This window comes from Eucyclogobius newberryi, unplaced genomic scaffold (genome assembly GCF_026437365.1).
Source record: "Eucyclogobius newberryi isolate DKJ021-1_F unplaced genomic scaffold, fEucNew1.0.hap1 SCAF_20, whole genome shotgun sequence".
NCBI classification, from domain to species: Eukaryota; Metazoa; Chordata; class Actinopteri; order Gobiiformes; family Gobiidae; genus Eucyclogobius; species Eucyclogobius newberryi.
The window spans coordinates 21,794,214-21,808,185 of NW_027315835.1; the positions used below are offsets into that span (position 1 = coordinate 21,794,214).

At 39.9% G+C, this 13,972-nt stretch overlaps 1 protein-coding gene across 4 annotated transcripts in view; it reads right to left on the minus strand.

Annotated features, from left to right (window-relative positions):
- The window catches only part of mrtfab (myocardin related transcription factor Ab), a 41,821-nt gene that overhangs the window by 18,905 nt on the left and 8,944 nt on the right, over positions 1–13,972 (minus strand). For 3 of the 4 annotated variants that reach the window (XM_072456570.1, XM_072456571.1, XM_072456568.1), the window contains exon 4: positions 2,344–2,409. In XM_072456570.1, the coding sequence (XP_072312671.1) occupies positions 2,344–2,409 (66 nt within the window). Of the gene's footprint in view, positions 1–2,343; positions 2,410–7,747; positions 8,319–13,972 lie in introns of those variants that run through there. The other variant, XM_072456572.1, reaches the window with a different exon arrangement.

A 13,972-nucleotide genomic window follows, 5' to 3' on the forward strand; every position in this document is an offset into this window, starting at 1 on the left:
CACACTTGACCAGTCAGCCCCAGGGCAGATGAGAAACAAGACTTAAAGCCAGTTGACTGTTAATGAGCCTTTACTACTGAGGAGTGAACAAGGATGTCACAGTTAAAGTCAATGGGACAAAAACAGCCAAATAAAAAAGTAATTCATATTCAGATGATTTTTTTAACTATGGATTGAATTCATTTTACTTCCAAGATAGCTACATTTATTTTTTTAGTTCTTACGATTACCTTGTGACCTAAATACAAAAATCACAATTATACTGAATAATCTTGACATCCCAGGAGTAAATAAAGAACTTTGTCTGAGGAGTAAATAAAAAAATGTGTCTAAGGCGAGTGTTTTTTAATAAGTTGTTTTGCGAGCCAGCCAACGTCAAAAACGGAGATTTAAAAAAAAAAAAAAAAAAAAAAAAAAATCAAATCCGTTTTTTCCGTTTTTTTGGTCCAAAACCTCAATAAAAATAAAAAAATGTATTCTGCACCAGCATCTCCGACCTCCGACCATTTCTGCACTACCCCGAGTTTGTCAGAACGTCAGAGAGCTCCCACAACTCACGGCTTGACCATAGATCCATGAGCTTGACCGGTAGATTAACATGAAGAATGCAGGGTGGGCGTGGCTTTGGCTCGCGCTCCCATTCATTGAACTCTCGTTCGAACGAGGAAATGAAGAATACGCGTCTTGAACGATTATATCAGAATCATTTTGTCGTTGCCATTTAAGTAGCACAAGTCCTCCTCATGTCGACATGTCCAGCTCGCCTGGAGTCACACGTTTTCTTCTGATCAAATTGTAAGACCGCTACTTGTCCCGATGATCTGAGCTGCTCGTTCACGACTGGAGTGTGGGAAAAATTACTACGCCGTTGGATCAAATCACTGTGGCCAAATTTAAGCTAGCTCAATAAGATATTTTCATTCATTGCACACTTTGTGTTCCTGTCAAGACTCAATAAAGCTTATCAAACTGACTTGTTTGGTCAGGGGATGATTCATTTTCTGAGAAGTCAGTCTGGGACTTCTTTCTGTCTGATCACTATGAGTTCCACCTTCCATTAAAGGCGGTATGGGCGATTTTTCGGCGATTTGAGAACGCAGGTGGAAGTGTGCATGTGCACTCCCCCGTGTGGACTGATACAACACACACGTGCGTTTGTTTATTAGTGCAACGGAGCGCATCGCTCGTCTCCCGTAGATTTCTGTCCACTTCTGTGTCAGCTCGAACTGTCTTTCTCCGTCTTCATTTTGCCCCGTACACTGAGGGAACTATATTATGATAGATCCATGCGCTTAGGCACGCGGAAATGTGGGGACGAGCCTGACGCGGCTGCAGGTGAGCGGTAGGTGCGTTTTATGATTGATACGTGGCAGGACAAATGATTTATCCACGGCACGAGGAAATATGATAACAAATTTGCTGAAAAATATCGTCCATACCACCTTTAAACAGAAATTTCTCAAGAAATTTCTTTAGAATAAAAAAATATTTTTAAATTCAACTCCAACTTTTGGATGGTAGAAATGTGATTTGATAATGGGAAAATAAAAATGTATTTTCATTTTTATTCCATCCTATCCTTTTAAAAATGCCAAGGAAAATCCGTGAAACAACAAATCAAAAAACTATCGGCCAAGTAGTAAATAAAAAAACAAAACTGAGGAGAAAATAAAATACTGTCTGAGGAGTAAATAAAATACTGTCTGAGGAGTAAATAAAAAAACTTTCCAAGGAGTGAATAAAAAAATACGGTAGGAGCAATGAAAAGAAAAAAACTTGCACAGCATAATAAATAATAAATTCACTAATCATAATAAGACAAAATATAATCAATACAGTATATTGTCAATGGTTAAGCTTGTGGTTTGCATGCTTTTTATGAGATGCTGCCTATGTACGAACCTACATTTAAACCACCTAAAATGCATCATGTATTGTTTGTTCTATTATACTTCAATGCACTGAACTTTTCTTAAAATGAAGTTGATCAAATATTTCTGAAATATCTCCAGCTATGCGAAACACTCCGAATCAGGAAGTGGCAAGAGAACAAGAGGAAGCTGCCAAAGCTGATAACACAAAGTGATGCTAAGACGCCACTGCATATGACACTTCAAGACAATGTGATAAAGAGCGGTCAGTGTTAAGTAAAGGCTGCAGCCCGCTTTGACACTGCATTAAGGTTCCTCATCAAATCTAGCATTTCTTGTACATCAGATCTCCAGTCGATTCAAAAGATAAAAGGGTGAGTGCGCACAGATTGAGTACACGGACAGTTCACCCAAGCACCGACTATGAAAAGTTGTGAGTAAAATGCAGTATGAGCGAATTTTCGAGACTTACGTGGCATGATCCCTTGGCTGACAAGTTCTTCTCGCGTTCGTCTCTGCTGGAGTTTGAGCTGGAGGACTGCATGGAGACAGAGAAGACAGAGAATCCCAAAGTCAGTGATGGTGAATGAACAAGCCGTTAGCTCCACATAAATGTCTGTAGGTTCCCAATGGTTAAATGGTGTGTATCAATGAAGTGCAGCTGGCTTTATGAAGCGCCAATAACATTTCCTTCTTCTGTATTTTTTTTTTTTTTTTAAAGCTATGCAAGAGGCGGGTTCAAGGAGGATGTACTATTCACTTCCTCTTTCTGAACTTTTGAATGTGTGCATCTGTGTGTACACGTGCTAATCTGAGCATTATAAATAAAACATTAATAGTACATTAGTAATTAAAAAAGAATAAAGAAAACATGTATATCGGGTTTAATGGGGAGACATTTGAATGTATGTATACACAAATGGGCACAATTGCATCCTAAATTCGAAACAGGAACTACCGTACTTGCATAACCGAGAGGGTGCAAAAAAAAATTTCAAGAAAAAGCGAGAGGGCAGGAAGAATCGAAATTTGCTTTTGCTTGCAGTTAGAAACATAAATAAACCATTTCAATTTCTTAGGCTAAAACTGTTTTTGCTGCAGCACTGTTATACATATATTGCAGTGTGTAAAGAACATAAACAAAAAAGCAGGCTCGTCACTTATGTCACTATGTCAGCGCCTGTGTAAAGAGCATTAGCATTAGCAGGTCTGGTTTTTGTGTGTATGCTGTAGTAACTGGGCTTCTTTCCGACCTCTTTTGTTTACTTGTGAGTCCTATTCAGAGGACAGCCCGCTGTTAAACTAAATACTATTTCCAGTGAAGTCAGTGTGGTGTTTATAGATCCCAGCTGCTCCCACTAGAGGAGTGTGACTGAGTGACTCTATGTTTAGTTTACAATAGTGAGGTCTTGTCATCAACAACCTTTACAGAGTTGGACTTGACAAAAACAGCTATCAAAGTTCAACTCAAGTAATAACAAGTGTGCTGGGATTTTGTAGCTTGGTTTGAAACTGAGGTAACGAAATGCACACGTACAGTAACAATAAACAAAATAAAAAAATGTCTAGTATTCAACATCAAGATAGCACAAGACTTTTCAACATATGTCATCTTCTAGCAAAAGATGCAAATGGGTCTTTTCACTATGACTTTGAATGCCTGCGGTATTGTAAATATATGTAAATCAATGCAAAACAATCTTAACAAAACAATCTTTATCTGAGTCTAAGTATAGCACCTGTTCCCTCACACTAAAACACTGACATCATCAATGCCTGCATGCTAGTTCATAAGTCAGCCTCGCTCCGTTTTAGCTGTTGCCATGTGTTATGACAAGTGGCCCGAGTCTGGATAGCAACACTGCAGCCCTCATAAATCAAGCTAAATGTCATTGTCTTCCGTAAATCTCAGAAGGGACACTGCAGCTCTTGTCTGTTGTATCTCACCACATGTTTGCGTACTTTGGCTAGTCTCAGTTCATCTGAACATCATCAACATCTCAGTTCACATTCACGTTGTAAACACGTAGCTCTAAACATGGATGCGTTTCTTCATATGTTGCAGGTTTGATGGATTCATTTTCCCTGGTGACGACCAAAGGGAGCTGTTCTTGGGCTTCACGTGTTGGACAAGACCAGACAAAACATGACCAGCACACCTCAGCTGGTGTGTGGAATAAGATGCCATGGTGCTGGACGCCTCCAAGGACCCAAGTTTATTTTGGGAATCATACACTATCTCAGTCGCCTTCTTTCGCACAGACAGGCCGTCACTGTCCTCAATATGATGTCCCTCTCAAACAAATCAAAGGAAACACAAGTGTGAACAAGAAATGCACTAGTGTCACTGAGAAGACTTTGACACCTACGATGTACCACCATCTCAGTGTGCGAATAACACATCTGGCTGTGTATTTTTCAATGTGCATAACACAAAAACGTGCATGGTAAAATTGTTTTCTCAGGGGAAAGTGCGGTATTAAGGAATATAAATGTTATCATAAGATGTCACCAAAAAAAATAAAAAAATTTTGAGAATTAATTAAAAAAAAAAAATGTGTTGCAGGAAAACTACTGTAGATGCAATAAATGTCAACACAAAATTCTAAAATGTAAGGAGAACTACCTAATGATTACATTAGGAACATGTTAGTGTCACTCAGCTATGTTTAATGAATAAATTAACTCATGTACAAAGCACTACTGATTTGGCTACAGATGACAAACATTGATAACAGTTTGAATTAGCCCAGAGCTTCTTGTCCTTTTAAACCATGCAAAGCAGTCTTATTTCTGTCCGTGCTCTCTTTGTAATGACAAAGAGCTGAAGTTTGAAATATGTCATTAAAAAGCGGTGTCCCTGTAAACCCACTCAGCGATGATATAACACACACTGTGGGTTTAAATCAGGTTTGAAGGCCGCTTTGGTTAATTTAAGAAAAGAGATGAAAAGGCAGGGCAGCTTTATATGGAATACTAGGACAATGCCAAAAGTGTCCCCCACCGGTCTTTAAGAAACTGAAGTGGGAACTAAACTCAAGCCACGATTTAGAGAAGTCATTGTGAGAGCATGGGAATGGCGCACTCTTGCTAACCGCTACATCAACAGCTCAGAGCATAAAGCCTGCTATAGTATGTAAGTCTGAGTAATTAAGAGTTTAAAAATGGCGGCGAGGGGTCAGCAAGGGAGATGCCAAGGTTTTGATGGCCAACTGGGCTAATCCTTCTTCGCTCATGTGTCACTTGTGCTGATTAAACATGTCTGCAACTGTCCCCAAAGATCCCCACGACCTCCGCAACTCCGGCCAGCACAAAACATACTTGAAAGCACATCACTTTTCACAAACTTGACAATGCCCATGGAAATTTTGCAACGGTTGTTTATGTCTGCGACTTCATCACTTGTGAGGATCCGAGGTAGCATCTGGGAGCATCAAGTACATTAGTGAGAGCGGAGCAGAGGGCAAGGACAATACAAGGTGAAGGCCACTCACAGTCTGCACTGCTGTCCCAAGCACAGGAGGGTAACAGGCAGCACAAGTGCACTGCATACTAACAAAATGTGAGCTGTAGGACCAGAGGGCAGGAGCCACAGAATCAGTCTTGCCTTACACCTGCTTCCAACAAGTTCTATAACAAAAATCTCCAAATTCAGTATAGTGGAAAAGTTCATCAACATTTTACATGGGAATATAACATTATTGATTGTTATTGAATGTATGTATTGATTGTTATGCTTCTTATTAAGAATCTTAATTTGGACTCATATTGCAGTACAGAATTTCATATTGTAAAGATTCCTAGTTTTGCAACAGAAACCCTGATTAAGGCTGCAATTACACTTAAAGGGGACGTGCCCATTTTTAAAATGTAATAAAGTCAAATCTGTTTTTCCCCAGTCTAAATATGTTGTAAAAGCTTTCTGCCATGTCTTTGTGATCTTAATGCATTCTTTCCCTGTTGTGTGTGAAGCACTTTGAATTGCCTTGTGTACGAATTGCACACTGCTGTCGGTTTAATTCCCTGCGAAGCAGGAAGTTAGCATGCTAGTTGTTGGTAGCTTTATTGCGACAGCCAAACTTGGTCGCTAATGTAGTGAAAACCTCTTATAAAATAATTGCAATTAATAATTAAAGCCGCGGTAGCGGCGATGATGGCTCTCGCCACCCGCGCAACCGCCTTCCCACGCGACCGTGTTTTGATCGCGATTGCCACGACACTGCATTCTCTTAAGACTTTATTCTTTGAGGCTTTATTCTTTAAGGCTTTATTCTTTGAGGCTTTATTCTTTAAGACTTTATTCTTTCTCCAAGACTTTATTCTTTAGACCCCCTCCTCCCGGTACCTCCGTTACCTAGCAACAGAGACCCGCCGCCAACGCTGATGCTAACGCTAATGCTAAGACCGCGGCACAAGAGGAACTGTTCCATCAAAATAAAAGAGGAAGTAAAGGCATTAATCGCGCCCCTGCTGGCCAATTGTGAAAAGACACAATATCTGAGAATATAAATCTACCAGTGAGTGTTTCACATAATGTGTAGGGGGCGCTATAGAGTAAATTTCTTACATGGGTATTAATTATTTCAAATCAGACCATAAAAACGCATTAGTGAATGAAATATGAGCTCCGTAGATAAATTCCATTAGGCGTGACTTGTCCTTGAATAAACAGGAGACCTTAAGGAATATCAATGAATTATCAATAATTATCAATTCAATTTCAATGTATTTAGATGCAAAAAGTGTTGTTTTGAGCTCGATTGGACGAAAAACCTAGGACAAGTACAATTTTGAAAAAAAAAAAGTCAAACGTGGCAGTGCCACTTTGATTCAACATGGCTGACTTCCTGTTTATCATAGAGCGGTGCTGCCAGGTGTGTTTTACTCGTCAAAGGTAGCTCTATCACTGTCCCAAGTTTCAAGTGCCTAGGCCAAAGATTAAGCGTTTCATGTTTTTTTCTTTTTTGAACTAGTTGGCACTGTTGCGACAGGCGTTCTCGCAAGCTCCATTTTATTCGAGTTCGGGCCGAGCCGATCGCGTCTATGTCCCCATGTGGGATTTTTCATTTAATTTCAGGGGGTCAAAAATGCCCGAGCTGTGGCAAAATGACCATGAATAATAATAATAATAATAAGAAACCTGGCAAGAAAAAAGACTTGTCGCATTCCATTCCGTGAAATGGCTCGAGCCAATTAGGACGCTAGGACGGCATTTGGTAAGGTAAATACAAGATGGCTGCCGCAGTTTAACTAGTTTTTCAGGTTATTTTAGATGTCTTTAAAAATCAGGTAGAGCACCTTTATACTGATTGAATAATAATGATATACTGCCTTACATTATTGACCTTATTCCGCCCTGCCCACTTTTCCCTCTTTTCTCACGTGATTGTCACTGCTGTTGTAATCACACTTTTGGTCCAGCGGAAATTACGTTGGTTTGAATGGAGAATGAGGGAAAAGTCTCCCAGATAAAACACGGTAGTGAAACCAACACTCCAAGATTCCTTGGGCGGCTTTTTAATCCGTGTAGACTTTATATTCTCTCAAGGTCGACAGCCCTATATTAACGAATACAACCAGAAGAAGGATTACGTCGTATGGCTTCCGGAATAAGGTGAATATATGAATATATATCAATGAAATTTCTCCATGTGGGACAATAAAGGAATATCTTATCTTATCTCATCTTATATCAAATAATCAGTCAGTCAATAGTCACCTTATTTCTCTGCTTGTGTTAGTAATCACTTATGTAATTTTCTTATCATTAGCGTAGCTGTCGCATAAACTATTTATAAGCACTTCTAAAGCAGTGATATGAAGGGCATAAACACAAATCAGATCATGTAGCTTGTGGCTCAGTAAGTCTGGCCCACCTTCTTTGAGACTGTGATAGATGTGCCTGTCCAGATCCATCTTCAGGGTTTCATTGTCAAAGTCTTCTCCGATTGGGGAACACTCCGAAGAGGAGGGCTCAAAGGACAGGCAGTGATTGGTATCCAGCATTATTGTTGAAAAGTAGGATCAATATTTAGTGATCATTGAAGAAAGTGCTAGTTTGAGATGAGGAGTGTGCGTGTGAAGAAGCACCAGATGTCCCCTGAAAAATTACTTTTCCAGTGCACCAATCTGTTACAAGAAATTCCTTTAAACAAATTGGAATATTGCTGCTGCTGCTGCTGCTGTCGGTCTTCTATTTATCCAAGTCATCGATCTGTCCGAGTAGCTTTCAAGTCCTCCTCACGCCTTTTGCACTAACAGCCGATAAGTCACGACAATAAAGAAATCCACAAGCTAAATGTTGTGGAAAACCATCCAAAGAAGAGACGAACGAAGATAAGAATGAAAACAACTGCGTAAAAAGGTTCCAGGATGACCATTGATCAGAGGAAGCATACAGCGGTAGCAAAGACAGCAGTGATCTCAGCAGAGTGCCCGGAGAGACTGCTCTGGTTGCGGCTGCTGCTGAATCTCGCGCACCCTTCACACACAGATACTTCACGCGCAGACGCACACGCACAAACACACACACACAAGCTGCCGATAAAGTTCTCCTGCTCAGCTGTTGCCATTCATTCACTGACATATGCGATGCAAACCTCCTTAACCTCCAGAGTAAAACACCACAGGAGACGTGCTTTGGGAGGCCGATCAGTGTATTGTAGAGGATCAAACATGATGACTCAGAAGGCTGCATTTTATAGGACATAACGGCTCAGAGTGATGACCTCATCGAGCATAACGGACCTTTGTCAAAGAGCGATCCGTAAATCTGATATAGGAGGGAATCCGAGAACTTTGATGGATTGGTGTCGAGTCAGATTACACATAAATGCATGCAAATGTATAATAATTCATGAATTTATATAACTTTATCACATGGAAAAGATAATGATTTTGCATGAGAATTTCAATGCAATCAAATCATATTCTTCCATTATAACCAATGGTTATAACGTTTTATTATAATCCACCAGGCACCAAAGAAAACTTTGTTATATGAACTTTAGAGTACCGGTAGTTGGCAAATATGAATAGAAACAACTGATTTCTTTGCGGCGTCAAAAGCTTGTATTTTGCCTTATTAAATTGAATGGGATATACATTTTATCAGTCCTAGAATGGTCCATAGGAGCATAAGTACGTATGCAGTTACATTTCACTCTTGTTAATGAGCAGCTAAACAAATTGGACCTGTCGCTAACAATATTTTGGCATGATATTTCCATCTGTGAAGAGGTAACTTTTCACTGTTTTAAATGTAGAATCCATTTCAGGATGATATTGTGGCTATATTTAGCTAACAATAAACACTGACCCTCTATCAAACTAGAAACTTAGCTACTAAATATGTTTGTAATACGCAATGGCTAATGACCCCATCGAAAACAATCGACCCTGTCTGTAAATTTGATACAAGAGTGAATCATTGCTTTGAGAGTAATTGATTCGGAAACTAGACTATAACCGTTTTACCCTTGGGGATGTCAGATTATTGAGAATGACTTGGTAGCGACAATGTACAGCCTTTAGTGAGAAGCATCCCAATACTTTGTGCAGAGAGGAGGGCTCCTGCAGATTGCAGATAGGAATTGGAGGAGGTTAGAGCCAGGGCCTAACTCTCTCCTATTTTTAAATAGAACCGCCAGCTGGCCCTAAGGGGGCTATATTCAGCTTGGTATCACCTGTGCGCTCGCAGGGTTAAGTTACTTGGTAGCCAGCTAACATATAGTTTAATCACTAGCTTTCGACCATTTCCTTTCATTCGAATAAATATTTCATGACAGCTAAAGGAAGATTCACTGCTTTTTTATGCTATTAATAAGTTAGAGGACTGAGAATCCAATGCAAAAAGTCAGCTGTGTTATGGCGAGAGCTTATATAACTGTATGATGATGCTTTTGCTGCCAAAATCACAGTGCACACCTTGAACAAACGGTGACTGGAGTCTACACTAGCGGTCTGTCTAGGTGACTGATTAAAGTCTACCTACAGTTATGATTCACAGTCTGACCAGGCAACCGCCAACAGATAACAACATACCCAGGAATTAGGATGTCGCTGCATGGACTGCGGCACCCTCTGCGACACAGGGCATTATAGAATTCAGACAGTGTGTTTTTTTTTAAATCAAGAACAAATCTTTTGTAATGTTTTTGCTTCTGATTTGACAGCAGAATTTTTATTATAAACATTCACAAGCCAAGCAGAAAAAGGCTGTTAGATCAAGGTCATTGGCTGGAATTATTGGTATGCACAGGTTGACCACCACTGTTGTAATTTTTTCACATCAATTTGTGACTAACAATATACTGATTGAGAACATAACAATGAAAGAAAAAAAGAGTCAGTGTAACTAGAAGAAATTGTGGATTAGCATTAAGTGGTTTTGACTACACTGTATCATAAATACCAGCTCTGTCCAAGCTGTGGCCAGCTAAAGTTTTCAAGCTGCCAGTGTCAACAGTTGAAAATAGTCTTTTTGGCACGGTGGTGAAGTATGTGGAGTGTAGTAAGTGCTTTAGATAACATTTTTCATGTGAATCCATGAGTCATACACGCATCGCTGCAAAGGTCCACAGTCAAGTAGAAGTCAAGCTACTGTACAGTAGTCATAAACAATATGTTGGGACGTTAACCTTTAGAAAAAAGGGGGAGTCAAAATTTGGACTCTGAGAACATTCCAGTGAAGCTATTATATTTAGAGGTCCTCAAAACAGTACAAAATACATTTTGATCTAAAATGTCAGGAAATAATTACTGTACAAGCATCCTGTTAAAATTGGAAAACTTTACTATTTCAATGTTTGTAAGATCCCCAAAAGGTCACTGTACCCGGATGCCGCTCTAAAGACGTAATTATTAATGTAGTGACATTGGCCTATCTTCAAGGACGACCTCCAACTTGTTCTTTTTGCAAACAATAGATAAAAAGTTGGTGCTTTCCAGTCTAAATATTTTGTTCCGTCTGTCTGTGTATCAAATTGACCTCTTAAAAGTACAAAATGGGACGAGGATAGGCCCAAAGGTTTTCAAGCAATGTTAAAATTTCCTACTGACAAATTTGGTTATGAAAAGGTCAAAACATTTTTAAGAGTAATTTGAGGGCCACCCAACTTAATTACTTAACAGTAACTAGCTTGAAAAGAAAAGCATCAAAAACAACACAAGCTTTGCCCAGGTCATGGCAGCTATTAACATTCCAACTTGGAAAACAGAAGGCGCTACATTGCCTTCACTTCCTGGTACCCCCCCCACAACCAACACACAGTGTGTGCTGTGAAATTCACCAGCACTAGTACGCCTTTGGCTGTGACTCCACACTGACAGAGAGAGAGACTTCTAATGTTAGGTTATTTGATGACAAAACCAGGCATCAAGTGGATACATTTTTGGTAATGTAGTAATGTAGTTGAGGCCATGTTTATTATTGTTGAGCTGCATAGTGGAGAATGCCTTGTTATGAGGTAAGCATGATGGATTCTGCATTACAGCACATGGTATATAATGCTGCAGTTAAATGCTTACGGTTTAAACTCACTGCCTTGATACGCTCTGCAGACAGGCAAGTTGGACAAGTACTTCTGGGTAATCCCCCAATGACCTACTGCTGCACTGCTGCAGTTGACTTAGTAGAAAAGTCGGGGAAGACGCATAAAAGATGCAGTGTACTGTACAGTCTTTCTTCTTATATGTGGGCTTGCGCAAGGCCGCCTCTGAAGTAATTAAAACCATCTGCATGCTGATAAATTAGTTTGCAGGAAAATAAAAAGATCACTGTGAGGACTAATAAAAGTCTCCTGTGGAAGGTCAAAGGGTCATTGTCGAGTAGTCACTGACCATCGTTCACCCTGTCACTTCATCTCGATGACAACGAAGCTGCTAATGTGAACAGAGAAACATCTATGAAAGTGCTGAATGAAACATGCAAGCTTTTCCAGGTGACAGCTGCAAGCATCTAGGAGAATCTGATTTTCTCTGAGACAGTCATGAAGTGGGGTGTCCCAGGCCAGCGCTGATGGTTACAGACTGTTACATAACTAGACATCTGAAAATGATTTAAGTGAACCCCTAACCTTGTGCCCGGGTCATGGAGGAAACACGGCTTCGTTCTCTTGCATGAACAGATAAAATGTGACTGTTTCAGTGACACAGACAGCAATCTGGAGTCGTGCAACAAAGATGCAATAAAAGACAAGAACAAAAAATGCTAATTTTGAGAAACACACATCAGCAAATTTAAAAACAAATTCTAAAACATGACTCTTCAAGCTATACTACCTTTTTTCTCCAATTGCCCTTTCTGGGAAGTAAACATTTCCTTAATTTCCTAGAACAATCCACTGGTTCCTGGTAGATTTGTATTATCGCGTTTGTCTTGCAAGTTGTTTTCAGCCCGTACAAGAACTTTACCGTAGTCAAGCTCTCAAAACTGAAGGAAGTGATCACAATCTGGAGTCTAAAAGGACTGGGTGACAATACAAATATTTAAAACATCTGGGCAATGCAATTTATCAAGTTGCCACATGATTCACAGAATCTACATAATCTAAACCCCACAATGACTGAAGAAACAGAATCAAACTTAACTCAGCGTAGCATAGCTTATGCAAGTAAACAGCAGCACGTGTTCATAATTGTTTATGTGAAGACAAAGATGTTTAAGAGGTGTGGGACGGCCATGAGTGTGACAGCTGTGTGCTCCTCTGGTGTGACAATGAGCTCATGGAGAGCATGTGCTGTGAGCGACAGTGAGAGTGGTAAACTTGTGCAACAGGCTTCTGCAGCAGGAGTCTGGTGACACTGCTGAAGCCATCACTGCCATGGGCTGAACTCTACAGTTCACGCTTAGGGCGATCCATTCATTATAGGTTTTTAAAAATACAAGAAAACATGTGAAACAGTTTGGACCTTTACCACACGTTAGTCATGGCTAATAGTGCTTCCATTATTCCGAGGCACCACAAGAGACCAAGGAAGTTCAACAACAAGGACTTGTATGTTTCTGTGACAGGTTTGAACTTGTAAAAGTGGGTGGACCAACGCTTGAAAATATTTTTAATATAGCGGTGTTGAATAGAATAAGTATGGTTCCTGAACTTTCCTTGTCAAAAAACAATGTTTTTTTGATTTTCTTAATGTTTTGATTGTACTCAAAATTATGCAATCTCCGATGTCCTCTGAAGCTAGTACAGGACTCTGAAGTAAATCTTGTGTTTTTCTAGTGCTGTAAACACTGAAGAAACTTTTAAAAAGGAGTCATAGTATGCTAACTCAATCAACTTTCATGAGCTTTTAACCATGTTCAAATGATTTCCCCTCATCATTTACCCACTTGACGTTTCATTGTAAATGCAAGTGGTCTAAAATAATGGCATTAACAACAGCCTTAAAAAAAACAACACATCAGTCGATCTCCAGACAAAACATGCTACGTCTTTCCATAACGCCAAGAATTAGACTGTTAATATTGAACATACAGATTTTCTTTGCTAAATCACAAAACCTACTCATACATCAGCAGACAGAGCACTTAAATCAATGTTATTAAAGCTTGAATATATAGCTTCAGGTATGGTTTGCTGCCATGAACAGTGGATTATTACAAGTGAGCGAGCGTTTAAAGAGCTCCGTCAACATGAGTGGGCCTGTACCTGTGGGTGTGTGAGTGTTACCATTGCTACGAGAGAACATTCTGATAGTGAAGCATTTTGTCTACCTTCGGGGGACATATCGGAGAGTTCTAACCGCACGATATTTACCAGAAAGATCACAAATCAAAACTGTGATGTCCGTGCTTGCACAAATACCTAGCTGCCGGGATGTGCAAACTGCGATGTGGAAGGTGAGCAAAAAGGCTTGTAAATGCACGTCCCAAGTTCTCATTGTGACAAAAGTGTGAGGTGTTGATGTCCATGTGCAGCCATGAGTCATGATCAGGCTGTGGGTGTGTGTGGGACGCTGGACACGAGGAGGATTTTAGACGTTTATCAAACCGGTAACAGTTGCGTACAAAAAAAACAAACGAGCAAGGTAAAGATTATGTGACACACGATAAAGTGATGGGTATTTTTTTTAAAAGAGAGCCTGAATCCAGAATT